Below are 13,558 nucleotides of genomic sequence, written 5' to 3'. Positions count from 1 at the left end.
AGGAACAAATAATTTCTCACAATTTGTACTTATCGTAGAAATATTATTTCCTGTAACTTTGAAAATATTTTGTTTACCTTTTACTAATAATTCTTGCAGGGATTCATTAATGCAAATCTAAGTAATTAACACTGTCTTATTCCCTTATGACTTATTACTTAAGTTTTCTATACCTTGTCAAAAATAAATTTCTACATCCTGTACTTAGTGCACATTCAAAATCATGTGAATTGAAGTTTTGCCCTTGAACAATAAATAAATATTTGTAAACGTGAAAGTGCTAATAAAGTGTATGTGTTGCATAATAAATAAAGAATGAGTTTAGTAAGGTTTCCAAGAAGCACCTGTGCCTTACTGTGGCAGGAATAAATAATTGCTATTGTGATAGGAGTGAAGTCATTAATCGATTCAACAATCAAGAGATGATTAATATAACAAACGTCAGTGTGTTCTCTCTTGAAAGTTTGAAGCTAAACTTTCACCTTGCCAAAGAAATGCTCTCAATCCAGTGTGACTTACATGAAACACCCATGCAAGTAAGCTAAACCACATTTACCACATAACACCACAGGAGGATAAATACCATTGCTTATGTTTATTCATACAAAGTGACAAACAAGTGTTAACTCAGGTAAGTTTGTGCACATTGTTGCTCCCATGTTGGACAAGTTAAAATTACAGTGTCTCTTCTGGGCTTTCGTATTAATCTATTACTGAAATATGGAATCAATTAACATATTTGAACCTCTATCACTGACTCACATTATTCTTCTTGGGGCAGTTATGCACATTTTGTTGCAGTAGCCGAGCTTCTAATTTTTCAAATTATTCGGAGTCATTCAGTAAGTTGTCTCCAGAAATGAAATCAATGCCTGGAGCTTGAATATGACAACATGCTGAAGAATCTAGAGAGCAGATTCCAAATAAGCCATCAAAGGTGGCAGAGTAGTGACTTCAACTCATGAGAAACAGAACCTATCTATCGCATGACACACTACAAGAGAGCCACCCTTGAATAGCAACCATACAAGATTCATTCCAATGTGGGCCTGGCGTTAGGCATATTAATTTCAACGGATAAAGTTGAGATGGGCAAGGGACACTGTAATTTTAAATACACAATAGGAACTGATTGAGTTAGAAAGAGTGTTGAACAAATGTGAAAACATTCCTCAAAAGAAGACACAGTGGAACAAGGTGAAGGTAAGTGTGGAAGATATGTGTACCATTTATTCATGTATTGCTCTGGGATTTTATTGGTTACAGCATCAATATCATTTGGTGTTCACATTGAATGTTGGGACACAAAAATAAACAACTGGCTAACAACCTATCTGAAGGAATTCTACTTCTCTAACTCAATGCTTCAGATGCACTCAGTGACTAGTTTAGTAGAGCCAATGAAAGTCTTAAAAACTGCTGCTTGAAATTCATTCCTCCAGTTTCACCTTCATTCTTCAAGGAATAATAAGCTAACTTCCACAACAAAACATACACACTGCTGATACTATATGTTAGCCTGAGCTTGCTCTTCCTCAATACAATTGCCTCACTTTTTCTTTACTTCTTGTTCGGCTTGCCTTTCTTCGTCCTCAGGGATGAACACACTTACAGTAAAATCACCCGTCTCGGTGCCGTATTTGTTTTTCACGAGGATGCAGTATTTGCCAGAGTCCGTGGTCCTGACATCAGTGATAGTGAAGGAAGCAAACTTTCCCGATTCGAACTTCAGTATCATGTGAGTATCTCCCAGCAGTTCCCTGTCATTCTTCAGCCAGGAAACTGTAGGTGGAGGTTCTCCCCAGACATTACAAGTAAGGTTAAGTGACTAAAAAGAGACAAAATAAAAAATATTTTTCTTAGCTAACTGCAAAAGAGCCATTAAACAGTAAAATTTAATTACTTCATGTATCTTATTCATTTAAGTGTGCGGTTTCACCTGCTTAAACAAGGATTAGATTTTATAATTAGCTCTCAAGTTTTTTTGCTGATCATTCAAAAGCTAAAGAGGTTAAATATCTTCCATGACGAGTAAATATTAATACCAGCCAATTTTTTTTAATGTAATGCAAACTTTCTTATTTGAAAAGGCCACATGTCTGACGACATGTACTTTCCCTTAAAAAATAGTGAAAATATTGCGGCTGTTGTACTTCAGCATTTCTTTGCTTGTATTTACCTTTCCTTCCTGGATTGTAACAACATCAGGCAAACCTCCGATAACACGAGCACGATCTAACAGAAATAAAATTCTCTTAGGCATGACAATATGAAAGGACATCTTTATAGATTTCCTGATACAAAATGACACAGTTGTGCAGTAGTAACCCAATGTGTTCAGAACTAATCAGTGCAAAAAAGCAAGTTTAATTCCCACATTCACCTTGATGACTTTGGGGAGAGCAGCCCAGGTTAGAATTAGAGGGATTTTCATGCCCGAGGACAACGACCCTTTAAATGATCCATCAAACCTTTTTGTCCAGTCATGACGATGCATGCGGCAGGCGGGCCTGGTGCACTCACACCGAGGTGTTCTTCCAATGTGAGAATGTGAAATATTGGAGGGCAAGTCAATCACACCACAGTCTTTTAAACCCTTGCATGGGTATCCCAGAAAGGAATTACATATCTATAGGTATGTAATTGAAATAGTCTAAATGAATGGTGGAATAGGGCCTCTATGGAAGTACCTCATAGAGGTACTGGAACAGTTTGGGTTTGGGCCAGGGTTTACCTCCTGGGTGAAACTACTGTACAGTGCTCCCATGGTGAGCGTATCACCGCTCAGCATACTTTCAGTTGCACATAGGCATGAGGCAGGGATGCCCACTATCCTTGCTGCTGTTCATTCTGGCAATCGAGCCACTGGTGATTGTCCTCAGAGCGGCAAAAGGATGGAGAGGTATCCAGAGGGGAGACATTGAGCATATAGTCTCACTCTATATAGATGACCTGTCCCTTCTGCAACAACCATAGGTTCACTCCCGCAATAATGGACACCACCTTCAAAAGGTGGAGACAGGAAGAGGGGATGTTGATGGTTATGTACATAGACTATAGAGTAGTGAACCTGGGGGAACTCACAGAGAAGTTCCAGCTACCAAGGGAAATGACTTGGGATAAATTCAGGTATAAACGTCCCCGCAAAAAAACAACTACGTATCCCCAGATATGAGGGGCTGGATTCTCCGCAGACCCGCGCCAAAATCCAATTTCACGCTGAAATCGGGCCTGGCGCCAGTCCGGTGATTCTCTGGGACCCTGAGAATCGGTGTGATCATGGAGTACTCCGCGCGGCTGGGAGCCCATTGGCAGAGGCCAGCCCAGCTATCCTCCGCTCCCGACCAGCCGGGTTCCCGATGGCTTGGAACCAACCTGCTATTGCCAGTCAGGATGCTCGTGTGGAGTCCGCGGGCGCCCTTAGTTGGGGGCGGGGGGGGGGATCGGCCACCGGTGGGAGGGCCTTATAGGCTGCTGGGGGACAGATCCGCGAGGTCAGATCTTCGGGCAGGCGGCCGATCAGGGGGGGGTCTAGTTTTTATGTGTGGCTCCCCGGTCCGAGTCTGCCATGGCGCTCGGCGCAGCCGCTGGAGGCCGCCACCGTGTGCATGCACGGATTCAAAACTGGAAGTGCGGAGGCCCGTATCCGCAGCTAAAGCTGCGTGAATTAAACTGGATCCCTGCTAGCACCCTGCAGGTCATTGAATCAGCTCCACCTTTCCCCAGGAATCTCCAAAGTAAAACGCCAGCATTTCTACGCCGGCGTGGGGACATAGTCCCATTTTGGGACACTCCTTAATAGAAGAACTGCAGGACGTGGGCGACATAAGGGAGGGGAACTGTGCAGACATGTACGGGCGACTGCTGCAGGAGGCACATTCCCCCCTGAAGGAGACAAGGAAAAAATAGGGGGAGGAACTAGGCAAAGAGATGGGGAGGACTCTGGATCGAAGCACTATACAGGGTGAATTTCACTTTCATGTGAACAGGGCTGAGCCTAACGCAGCTGAAGGTGGTATACAGAGTGCACCTAACCAGAACACGAATGAATAGGTTCTTCCCAAAGGTAGAGGACAAATGTGAATGGTGAAAGGGAGGCCCAGCCAACCACGCCCAGAAACTCTGAGGGTACGCCAGATGTGTCTGGTACTGGATGGCCTTCTTTGACGCCATGTGCAGGACTGTGGGAGTGAGGGTGGGGCCATGCCTAAAGGTGGCAGTCTTCAGGGTATCAAATCAGCCAAAACTCTTCATGGGGAGGGGAGGCCGACGCCCTAGCCTTTGCCTCTCTGATCACCCGCCAGAGAATCCTGCTCAGCTGGCGATTGACAGCACCACACAAAGCTGCAGACTGGCTGTCCAATCTGGTGAAATTTCTCAGGCTGGAAAAAATAAAATTTGCCATCCATGAGTCGGAAGAAGGCTTCCACAAGACGTGGAGGCCGTTCATCAACTTGTTTCGAGACCTGTTCAAAGTCAGCTACCAGTAGAGTAAGGGAAGGGGAGAGGCACAGGTGAGCCACTGGGCTGAGAAGAAAAGGAAAGAGGGGGAGGGAAGGGAATAGGGGGAAGGAAAGGAGGAGGGGAGGCAAAAGCACGCAAAATGAATGCGAGGGAAACAAAGCCACAAGGACAGGTCCAAGGGCAGGCTAAAGCCCAAACCAAATTGTATATAAATGCCTGTAAATATGTGTTTTGGCCATGTTGGGGAATGTAAAATATGTATGCTGACTAAAGTGGGGGTTTCGGCCACAGTTGTTGTGAAGATGCTCACTTGAGAATATATGTGTTGGTTTTTGCTCAGTTTTGTAATTTATAAATTGATGAATGTAAAATTCAATAAAACCATTTTGAAAAGAAATGAATGATGGAATAAGCTCGAAGAGCTAAATGGCCCCCAGCTGTAACTATGTTCCTACATATCATCGAGCAAAATTATGGAATTTTAAAATCAGCATGTTGAATTTATACCCTCATAAAGATTGGCAATTTTATATACAATGATTACCTGAACAATCCATTTATTAAAACTGCGATTTAACTATATAAAAATACTTACAATATCTTTATAAAATATCTGTCAATATGATACTCACTTCTTTCAGCGATTGCAGCCTGTCTGTTTATTAAAAAAACAAAGTAGAGAATACATTAAAGCAAAAGTTGTTAATCTGCATATGAAGCAATTATATGAATACACAGTGAGAATTATGAAGATATTTTGATATTGCCAGAACAGCAATGCCATAAAAACAGACGCTGCTTGATTTTTCTAATGGTGGTATTAAAAATAGAAATCCATTAAAGAGAAATGGGAAGTAATCAGTGTGGTGATGTTATCTGTTCTTTGTGACTGGCTAAATGTAGAACCTTTAGAGACATTTAAAAATAAAATATATAAATACAACGTATTGGTAGCAAATTATAATTCTCTGAAATGAATATTGTAATTTACAAATGCTTTACTTTCTTAAAGTTATTACTGGTTTACTGTTATTTACTGTTACTGCAAGTGCAGTGCTTCCCTTAGAAACCAGTTACTTAGCACATCGATCGCATCACACAAGAAGAACGCCCTAAATAGTACATTGTTGTGGTCACCATAATCCCCTGGAATGGTTAAAATTGCCCAAAGAATCACAAATATTCTAGATTTTCTTTCCCGTAATGGCTCTTCTGTTTTACATTTCTCCCGAGACTACACAGCACCCAAGGGACGTGGAGTCTCTTGATCTGATACACAACAACCAGATAATCTTTTCCAGTCTGATGTTTTTTGTATGTTCATATGAGTCGATCATTCAAACAGACCCAGGATAGTCCCAGGCGCAATCTTCAGCATGCGTTGTACTTGCTTATCTGAGTGTGGGCATTAGTGCAGGAACTAAGATTAGGAAATGTAAAATTGAACGTGCTGCTACTTCAGACTACCATCCAATAATGATTCTTGAAAATACATACGCGTGGACAGCAGATTGACTCAGGATAGAATGAGCTGCTGAATTATCTACGGGCTGGAGGTTTCAAGTTTACACCATTTCTTTCAAATGACGCTTCTCCACCCCCTTTCCTGAAGGTGCTCTCTTTCTCAACCTGCCCCATTGCCCAAAGAAAAGACTGAGGGTGCAATTTAACCACCACTTAGTAATAGTAATAATCTTTATTGTCACAAGTAGGCTTATATTGCAATGAAGCTACTATGAGAATTCCCTCGTTGCCACATTTCGGCGCCTGTTCGGGTACTGTGGTGAATGTAACTTGGTAATTCATACTGTATCTTAGTAAGCGCAGTAGCGTTATCCGACCACTAGGGGGAGTAGCTCTGGGAATGCTCAGGAGTTTGTACAGGGCTCCACCCTTGGCTCCGTCCACGACTCCACACCCTTGTGCTGCTGTATAAATACCCTTGTCCAGAGTCAGCCTGCAGTTCACCGAGAGTTCATCAATGGGTAACAGGCTGGCTCCGTAGTAAGTAGATTAAAACCACGGTTCATATCGGAAAGCACATGTCTGGTGAATTGATGGTTCCATCAGGTACATAGAGGGAGAATTCAGAATTTCCAAATTACCTAACAGCACATCTTTTGAGACTAGTGGGAGGTCACTGTCTGTGCGGAGTCTGTACGTTCTCCCCATGTGTGCGTGGGTTTCCTCCGGATGCTCCGGTTTCCTCCCACAGTCCAAGATGTGCAGGTTAGGTGGACTGGCCATGCTAAATTGTCCTTAGTGTCCAAAAACGTTAGGTGGGATTACTGGGTTATGGGGATAGGGTGGAGGTGTGGGCTTAAGTAGGGTGCTCTTTCCAAGGGCCGGTGCAGACTCGATGGGTCGAATGGCCTCCTTCTGCACTGTAAATTATATGATTCTATGAAACCGGAGCACCAGGAGGAAACCCACGCAGAAATGGAGAGAACGTACAGACTCCACGCCGACAGTGATCCAGCCGGGAATCGAACCCGTGACCCTGACACTGTGAAACCACAGTGCTAACCATTGTGCCACCAGGCTGCCCACAATGCGCCCGGTGCAGATCTGGGTGCGCCAGTTCAATAGCAGGAAAGGCCAAAATCGAGATTCCTGCTGGGTGTGAATCAGTTTGCCATTTAACCGGCCCGATCCTGATGGAGAGTTCTGGCTCTCGCCCATATATGGCGAGCATATCATTCATCCCAATTAGCATCAATTTCCACCTCATTAGTGAGATTGAAGTCAAATGTAACAGCCTCCCAGGAATTATATGGCTCCCCAGTGCGAAATCACATGGGCATCGTTTAGTACTCTTTTTGAAAAATGTGAAGCTGGTGCAATGGCTGCTGGGGTGAATTGAGGAGGTGAATAGCCATTTTTATTTTCGGGCCTGCAGCTCCAGGGCATTGTCTGCCTGTCTGTCCTACCAACCACTTGCAGGACTGAGCCCTGTTCATGGTTATATGCTGATGGTCACTTTATTCCCTTTGACTGTGAGCAGCCTCTAACTTCACAGCTGAAGGCTATTGCTAACAAGGAATTGGCCTTGTTAGTTGTTACAGCACTTCACAGCTCCAGGTTGTGTTTTTGGCTTGCTCCTGCTGGTGGTTGTAGATGCCTGGAGGCTGGTGTTGCTATTTCCTTCCTTTTTCTGTAGCCGGAAAGAAGGACAATTTTTTCTAAGATACCTGGGTCTTGGAACACCAGGCTCAGGGGGACGTATGAGTCCAGAAGGCAATCCGGTTTGAAGCAAGAAGGCACTGTGAGACCTGGTGCGGGCATTGTTCCAATGGGCCACCTACTAACGCCATTGAAGAAATGCTATCACAGATTGCTGATGGTTTTGTTCACGGTTTAGTGAGCGGTGCATGTAACTGACATGTCACCGCGGGTTCAACACGCTGGTAGGATATTCAACTGCACCTTGAGCACCAGTGGAATGCCAGGATTTGGTTCTGGTGAGATTTGGCCATGTGGGAGGGCCTGCACTGCTGTGGCTCGTGGATGGATATTGGCACTGATACGTGGAAACAGTAACACATTGATGGACAAGTGCTGATGCCGGCGTCAAAACTGGCGCGAGCGACCCCAGCGTCAACGGGCCTCCAGGCCCAGGCATTCACCCCTTCTTTGGGGGCTAGTACGGCGCCGGAGTGCCATGCGCTCGAAAGCCGGCGCAGGTCCGCGCATGCACTCGGCGCGGGCGCGATTGCTGCCGATTCTCTGGTCGCCGGAGCAATTTGCCGCGATTCTCGTGCTCCCGGCAATTCTCCAACCCGGCGCGGGATTGGAGTATCCCGGCCCATTTCTATAACAAAGTTCTGGACATGATAAGACAGGGGTGGGCAAACTGCGGCCCGACAAGGGTTTTTATGCGGCCCGCCAATGAGTTGCCCGGAATCATAACCGGCATTTTTGAAAAGCCGCCGGGGAACAGCCGCTGAAGTAAATGCGCTTATTCAATAAGCGCATTTACTTCAGCGGCTTTTCCCCGGCGGCTTTTCAAAAATGCCGGTTATGATTCCGGGCACCTCATTGGCGGGCCGCATAAAAATGCGCGTCGTGGGGTGGATGAGTGGGGCTGTCTCATTGGTCGGTTGAGTTGGGTGTGCGACGAATAGGAGTCTAGGTTACAAACAATAAGCCTTATTATTGTTTGTAACCTGGACTCCTATTGGTCGCACACCCAACTAAACCGACCAATGAGACAGCCCCACTCATCCACCCCACTACGCACGTTTTTATCGTTGACTCGGCCAGGCTGTGCTTCTGTCAGTGTTAAGGATCAGCACAAGCAACTTGACACCTGATTTCAACAAACTGGTAAATGACTGCAGTCAGATGCATCATTCTCATTCACATTGTTCTGTTACTTACTGAGTTACTTTGTTTTTCAAATAAATGTGCTTTTTTTTCTTTAAAGACCTTTTATTTTGGCTATTTAAAATATTAATTATTTTACTTAATATACTATGCGGCCCTTTAAAATTGTGAATTTTTGAATGTGGCCCTTGCACGGAAAGGTTTGCCCACCCCTGTGATAAGACATTCTCAGGATTATGCTCCGTTTTAGCTGAGGAACCTGCGAAGGGTTTATCGATTGTTTTTTGTTTGGAAGATGAGCTGACATAGCCTTGTATTGGTACCAATATAGAACGGTGACGTTTCCTTGCTGCTTAATGGTTAGTGTGACATATGGAATGTTATGTAGTTGATTTTCAAATCTTTGTTACTGTTGACCATTTAACAAACAAAATATTCTCAAGTGGATTCTTGTGGGTGCATGTTCCATGTCTCAGATGATGATTATTGCATCAGCTGCATAGAGGCAGAAGGCAATAATCAAACACTCAGAGAGCTGGGATTCAGCATTGGGGATCTCCTCGTGCTCAAAGGGTGAGTGTGTGGATCAGGGGAGGGTAGCTGAGAACGGTCTCCCTAATGTTCCTGCAGGGGTCTGGAGTCTGGCATTTGGAGCTCCTGATGTGGCCCGAGGCGAGTGTGCAAAGCGAGGTTCTCCTGCACAACTGATTCGATGGATGTCACTCTGAGAGAAGGCCGGACACGTAAGGGTAGGGGAGGCTTGGGGATTTGCGGGTCATGGGGTGGAAGCCCTGACTGATTGTTGGTTTCTCGCCTCCAGTTCCTTACAGATACCAAAATTCATGGTGGTGTCAGTCCCGTGGAGGCGCCTCTCGGGGTACTGGGGCAACCCAAGTGGCTAGACTCCGAAGGCAGCAAAGTCAACGGAGGCTGGAGGTGGCGTCTCATGTGCAGGGGCCGCTGCATACTCTGAAGACCTGGCCGAGGAGGAACTCAGAGGAGGACAAGGTGTATCCAACAGCTGCAAATGAGGATCTGATGCCTGACCGCTCTGATGGTGCAATGCAGTACCCCCCCCCCCCCCCACCCCACCCCCCAGTGAGTCTCCTGCTTCGTGGTGATCTGCTGTGTTCTCCACAAGCTGGCACAGCACAGCGGCACCATGTTGGAGAAGGAGGAGGGACATGCGCCCTTGCCTGAGGAGGCAGAGGAGGATCTGAACCAGGAGGGGATGATGGACAAGCCCAGGCAGGAGTTGTAGGAAGGGCTGAAAGTTAGGGGACAGGCGGCGGCAAGGGTCTGGAATTCTGGAGGACCAGGGAGGCCCTTGTTTTTGCCTACCTCTCATTAGACAAGCCTATGACCATAAGCTGACACCCTCTTGCCAATCCCCTCCTTCCCCCCTGATAAGACCATCAATTCACGCGACACGTGGTTAGAAGCGAACAGTGGTTTTAATCGTCTTACAACAGAGCCTGCCTGTGACAAGATGAACTCTTGATGAACTGACAGGCAGGCTCACAACAGCAACCTTTATACTTCTGGTTAGGGGAGGAGCCATGGGCGGAGCCAAGGGTGGAGCCCAGTACAAGCTCCTCATCTCCCCCTCTGGGTAGAGCCACGCAACTACACATGATGTGATACAAGGTACAGGCTCAACACATGTTGTACAATACAGTGTGGATTATTAGTGTTTATAATTCACCACACCTCCCATTACCAACGTTCCCACACTTCCTCTCTTCCCATCCCAAACTACCCTGTCCCACCCTCCCAGGGTCTGTATAACTTTACCCTAGGATGATGGGCCTGTGTCGGCACTGTCAGTGGGTCAATATACAAAACAGGAGAGTGCTGATCACTCGCTGTGAGGTAACCTCTGCTGTGCCTCAGTTTATGTCAAAGTCTAACTCATGTCTTTCTGCCGACAGCATGCTCACCCCCATCCTCTGAATGGGGTCTGCAATAGGGGAGATTGATCCGACAGGCCTATTGTGATGATTAACGTGTACCGGGTGTAACATGTTTTAAAAATGAACATTGGAAATTCCCATTGCCTCGAGCTAGAGATAGTGACCCCCCGCAACCACCCTCCCAGTGCCCACTCAGTGATCCTCTCTCTTTTGATATTTTGTAGTCTACTGCGATGTCTCGGTATCAGAAGTGGAGGCAGCCTGCTGCTTTCTGCGCCCTGTGGAATTTGATGCTCTTGGTGCACATCCTATGGAGGGCCTGGAGCAGGAGGGCCCCGGCTGACTTACCGTTTTCACAGGTATCACCGTGCCACCCTGTTCTGCCCGCTGCCCTTGCGAAACGCTAGTTCAGGAGGGGGGATTCTGAAGAACTGAAGACGTCCGTTATCTCCTTGGTGGCAGGCCCAGTGTTGATCTCCAGCACTTCCTCTTTCATGAAGGTGACCATAGGGCCCTGGGAGTCTCCATGGGATGGAAGGGCAGCTGGAGTGAGCTGCAGAGGCCTCTGCATGATTTGGCTCTGCCAGTCCTGGCTCCTCCCCGTTGTCTGCACCATTGTGTTGAGGCCCTCAGCTATGCTCCTCAGTGACTGGGTCACATTCTGCAGTGCCCTGGAAATATCCACTTACGTCTGAGACATGCTCCTCAGTGGCTGAGACATGCTCGGCAGTATCTTGGCAAGTTCATCTATGTCTGGAACATGTCCCTCTTCGACTGAGACACAATGTCGAGGCAATCAGCAATGGTCATCATGGGCTGAGCCATGCCTTGTCACCACCACTCAAGATGCTGACCTTGTGCTGCAGGCTTTCCACTGTGGTCACCACCCTAGCAGTGTTTGCCTCGATGCCACTCATTGTTGACATTATCTCCTGTGCCCATAGCTTTTGGGACTTCTCCAATCACTGGAATGTCGCTGGTATCCCCTCCTGAATCTCCTGGCAGTGACGGGCACCTTCATTAGCTGAATAATGAGCATGAAGATCGGATGTGGGGAGGGTGCGATGTGTCAGCCAGTGATTTGTGGCGGAGAGGGGGGTGGTGTTGGGAATTTGAGGGGTGGCAGGCGGAACTGATGCCAGAAGAAAGGTGGTAACTTACCCTTACAGCTCGATGGAGGTCTTTGGTCTTCTTCCAACATTGGACGCTGGTCCTCCTCATCATGCTGCCTGCACTGACAGCCGCTGCCACTGCCTCCCAGGCGGTATTGCTGACCCTGCTGCTGGCCCTCCAACCCCCTCGGGGGAACAGGATGTTCTGCCTCACAGCAATGGTGTTGAGAAGCCTGGCCAGGTCCGCATCCCCATAGCAAGGGGAAGGTCTGCACTCTGCCATGCTTATGTAGTGATTGGAGTGGGAGCATTTAAAAGCAGCTTTCCCGTTAGGGGCTTGTGGGGGCTCATTTCTAGAAATAAGTGCCGTGAAATATGGGCCGCGAAATCGCCAATGCACCATCAAGATACACCCTGACAATCACGCCCAAAATGACACGGAGAAAAGTTTCCGTTAAATCGAACCCAGATTCTGTTTGAGCCTTCAGTTATCTTTGCCCTGCCTTCTCGACCAATTGTCTCAGCTTTTAGGTTGTTCAAAAGAAGAAGTTAATGTTTTGGAGGTTTTAATAGGCTTGAATTTATATTCTACCGGACATGTGTATGGTTGTGGCATTTATTTGATCAGATTTATCTCATAAATGGCTAATTGCAAGAAGATTGAATAACATTTAGCATCTTGATAAGCTCCTTATTCATCACACTGGAGCAGATTAGAGCTTTCTTGTGGTAGCTCTCGGACCAGGCTTGTAATTCCTTGCTGGTTGTCTTTTTATAGGTTTTACCTGCCATTAGTTCTGTTGGAACACAGAGAATTGCCACGTGCATAGAGCAAACAGCAGGAAATCTTTCCAGCAAAAGATGACAAGTTGTGAATATTTGTTTTTTGCACCTAGTTGTTTAATCCGCTTTACAGATTGAAGAATGTGGGACAATTGCAGGGATAGCCGAAGTTCCTTTTGTTGATGGATAGAGAACTGGCTTTTCCTAAATGAGTTTCCCTGGGTGAGCAGTGCAGATTTCATGCCCTGCTTTTGTTCTACTCGGGCTCATGTTTTACCTTCACTGCCTGGGTGGTAACCTGACGGAATGGACTGCATTTTCAAGAAAAATTGAGCACATTTTACACTGACTTCCAATCTGATGTATTTTATAATTTATTTCTTCAATATCTGTAGGCCATTAGAATGTGCACAGTTCCTTTAATGGTGACTGATTTGATATAAATATAAAAGGAGAAATTATGAAGTCAGCAGCATTGAAAGACGATGTGTTTAAGAAATATTGCTCAATCGTCTGTGGCATTTCACAGAGAGGGTGGAATTCCCCCATTCTGAGGCTAAATGCTGTGGTGGGGGTGGCAATGTGGGATGTTCTCTGCTGCGGTGGGCGGTGGGAAAGTACACCAAATCGTCTGACCATTACCTCATTAATTATGCACCTGGATGTTTCACGCTGTATTCAGTGACTGCACAGGCATGGATGGTGTGTAGTCCACCATCACTGGGTGCCTAACATCATTAACCCACTATTGAAGAAAGAAGGTGGACCTCCTGAAATTGAAGATGAATCTATGGGAGTGCTCTGAGGTTGGAAAATGGACCTCATGAGAATGGAGATGGATGTCCAGAAACATTCTGAGGCTGGAAGATGGACCTCCTTAGAATGGAGATGGATCTCCAGGAACATTCTGTAACCAGAAAATGGGCCTTCTGATAATGGAGAAGGATCGCCAGGAACATT

At 46.2% G+C, this 13,558-nt stretch overlaps 1 protein-coding gene across 2 annotated transcripts in view; it reads right to left on the bottom strand.

Annotated features, from left to right (window-relative positions):
• Nucleotides 1-575: 575 nt before the first annotated feature.
• Nucleotides 576-13,558, bottom strand: part of myom1b (myomesin 1b) — a 204,030-nt gene continuing 191,047 nt past the window's right edge. The window contains exons 36-38 of one of the 2 annotated variants that reach the window (XM_038809187.1): nt 5,097-5,119; nt 2,180-2,235; nt 576-1,828 (exon numbers count right to left, since the gene is read on the bottom strand). In XM_038809187.1, coding sequence (XP_038665115.1) covers nt 1,550-1,828; nt 2,180-2,235; nt 5,097-5,119 — 358 coding nt within the window. In that variant the 3' untranslated portion in view covers nt 576-1,549. The remainder of the gene's footprint in view (nt 1,829-2,179; nt 2,236-5,096; nt 5,120-13,558) is intronic. The other variant, XM_038809188.1, reaches the window with a different exon arrangement.

The sequence above is a fragment of the Scyliorhinus canicula genome, chromosome 10, assembly GCF_902713615.1.
Source record: "Scyliorhinus canicula chromosome 10, sScyCan1.1, whole genome shotgun sequence".
Lineage (NCBI taxonomy): Eukaryota > Metazoa > Chordata > Chondrichthyes > Carcharhiniformes > Scyliorhinidae > Scyliorhinus > Scyliorhinus canicula.
Note: the sequence above shows the minus strand (reverse complement) of the source record. Positions and strands in the feature narration are given on the sequence as shown.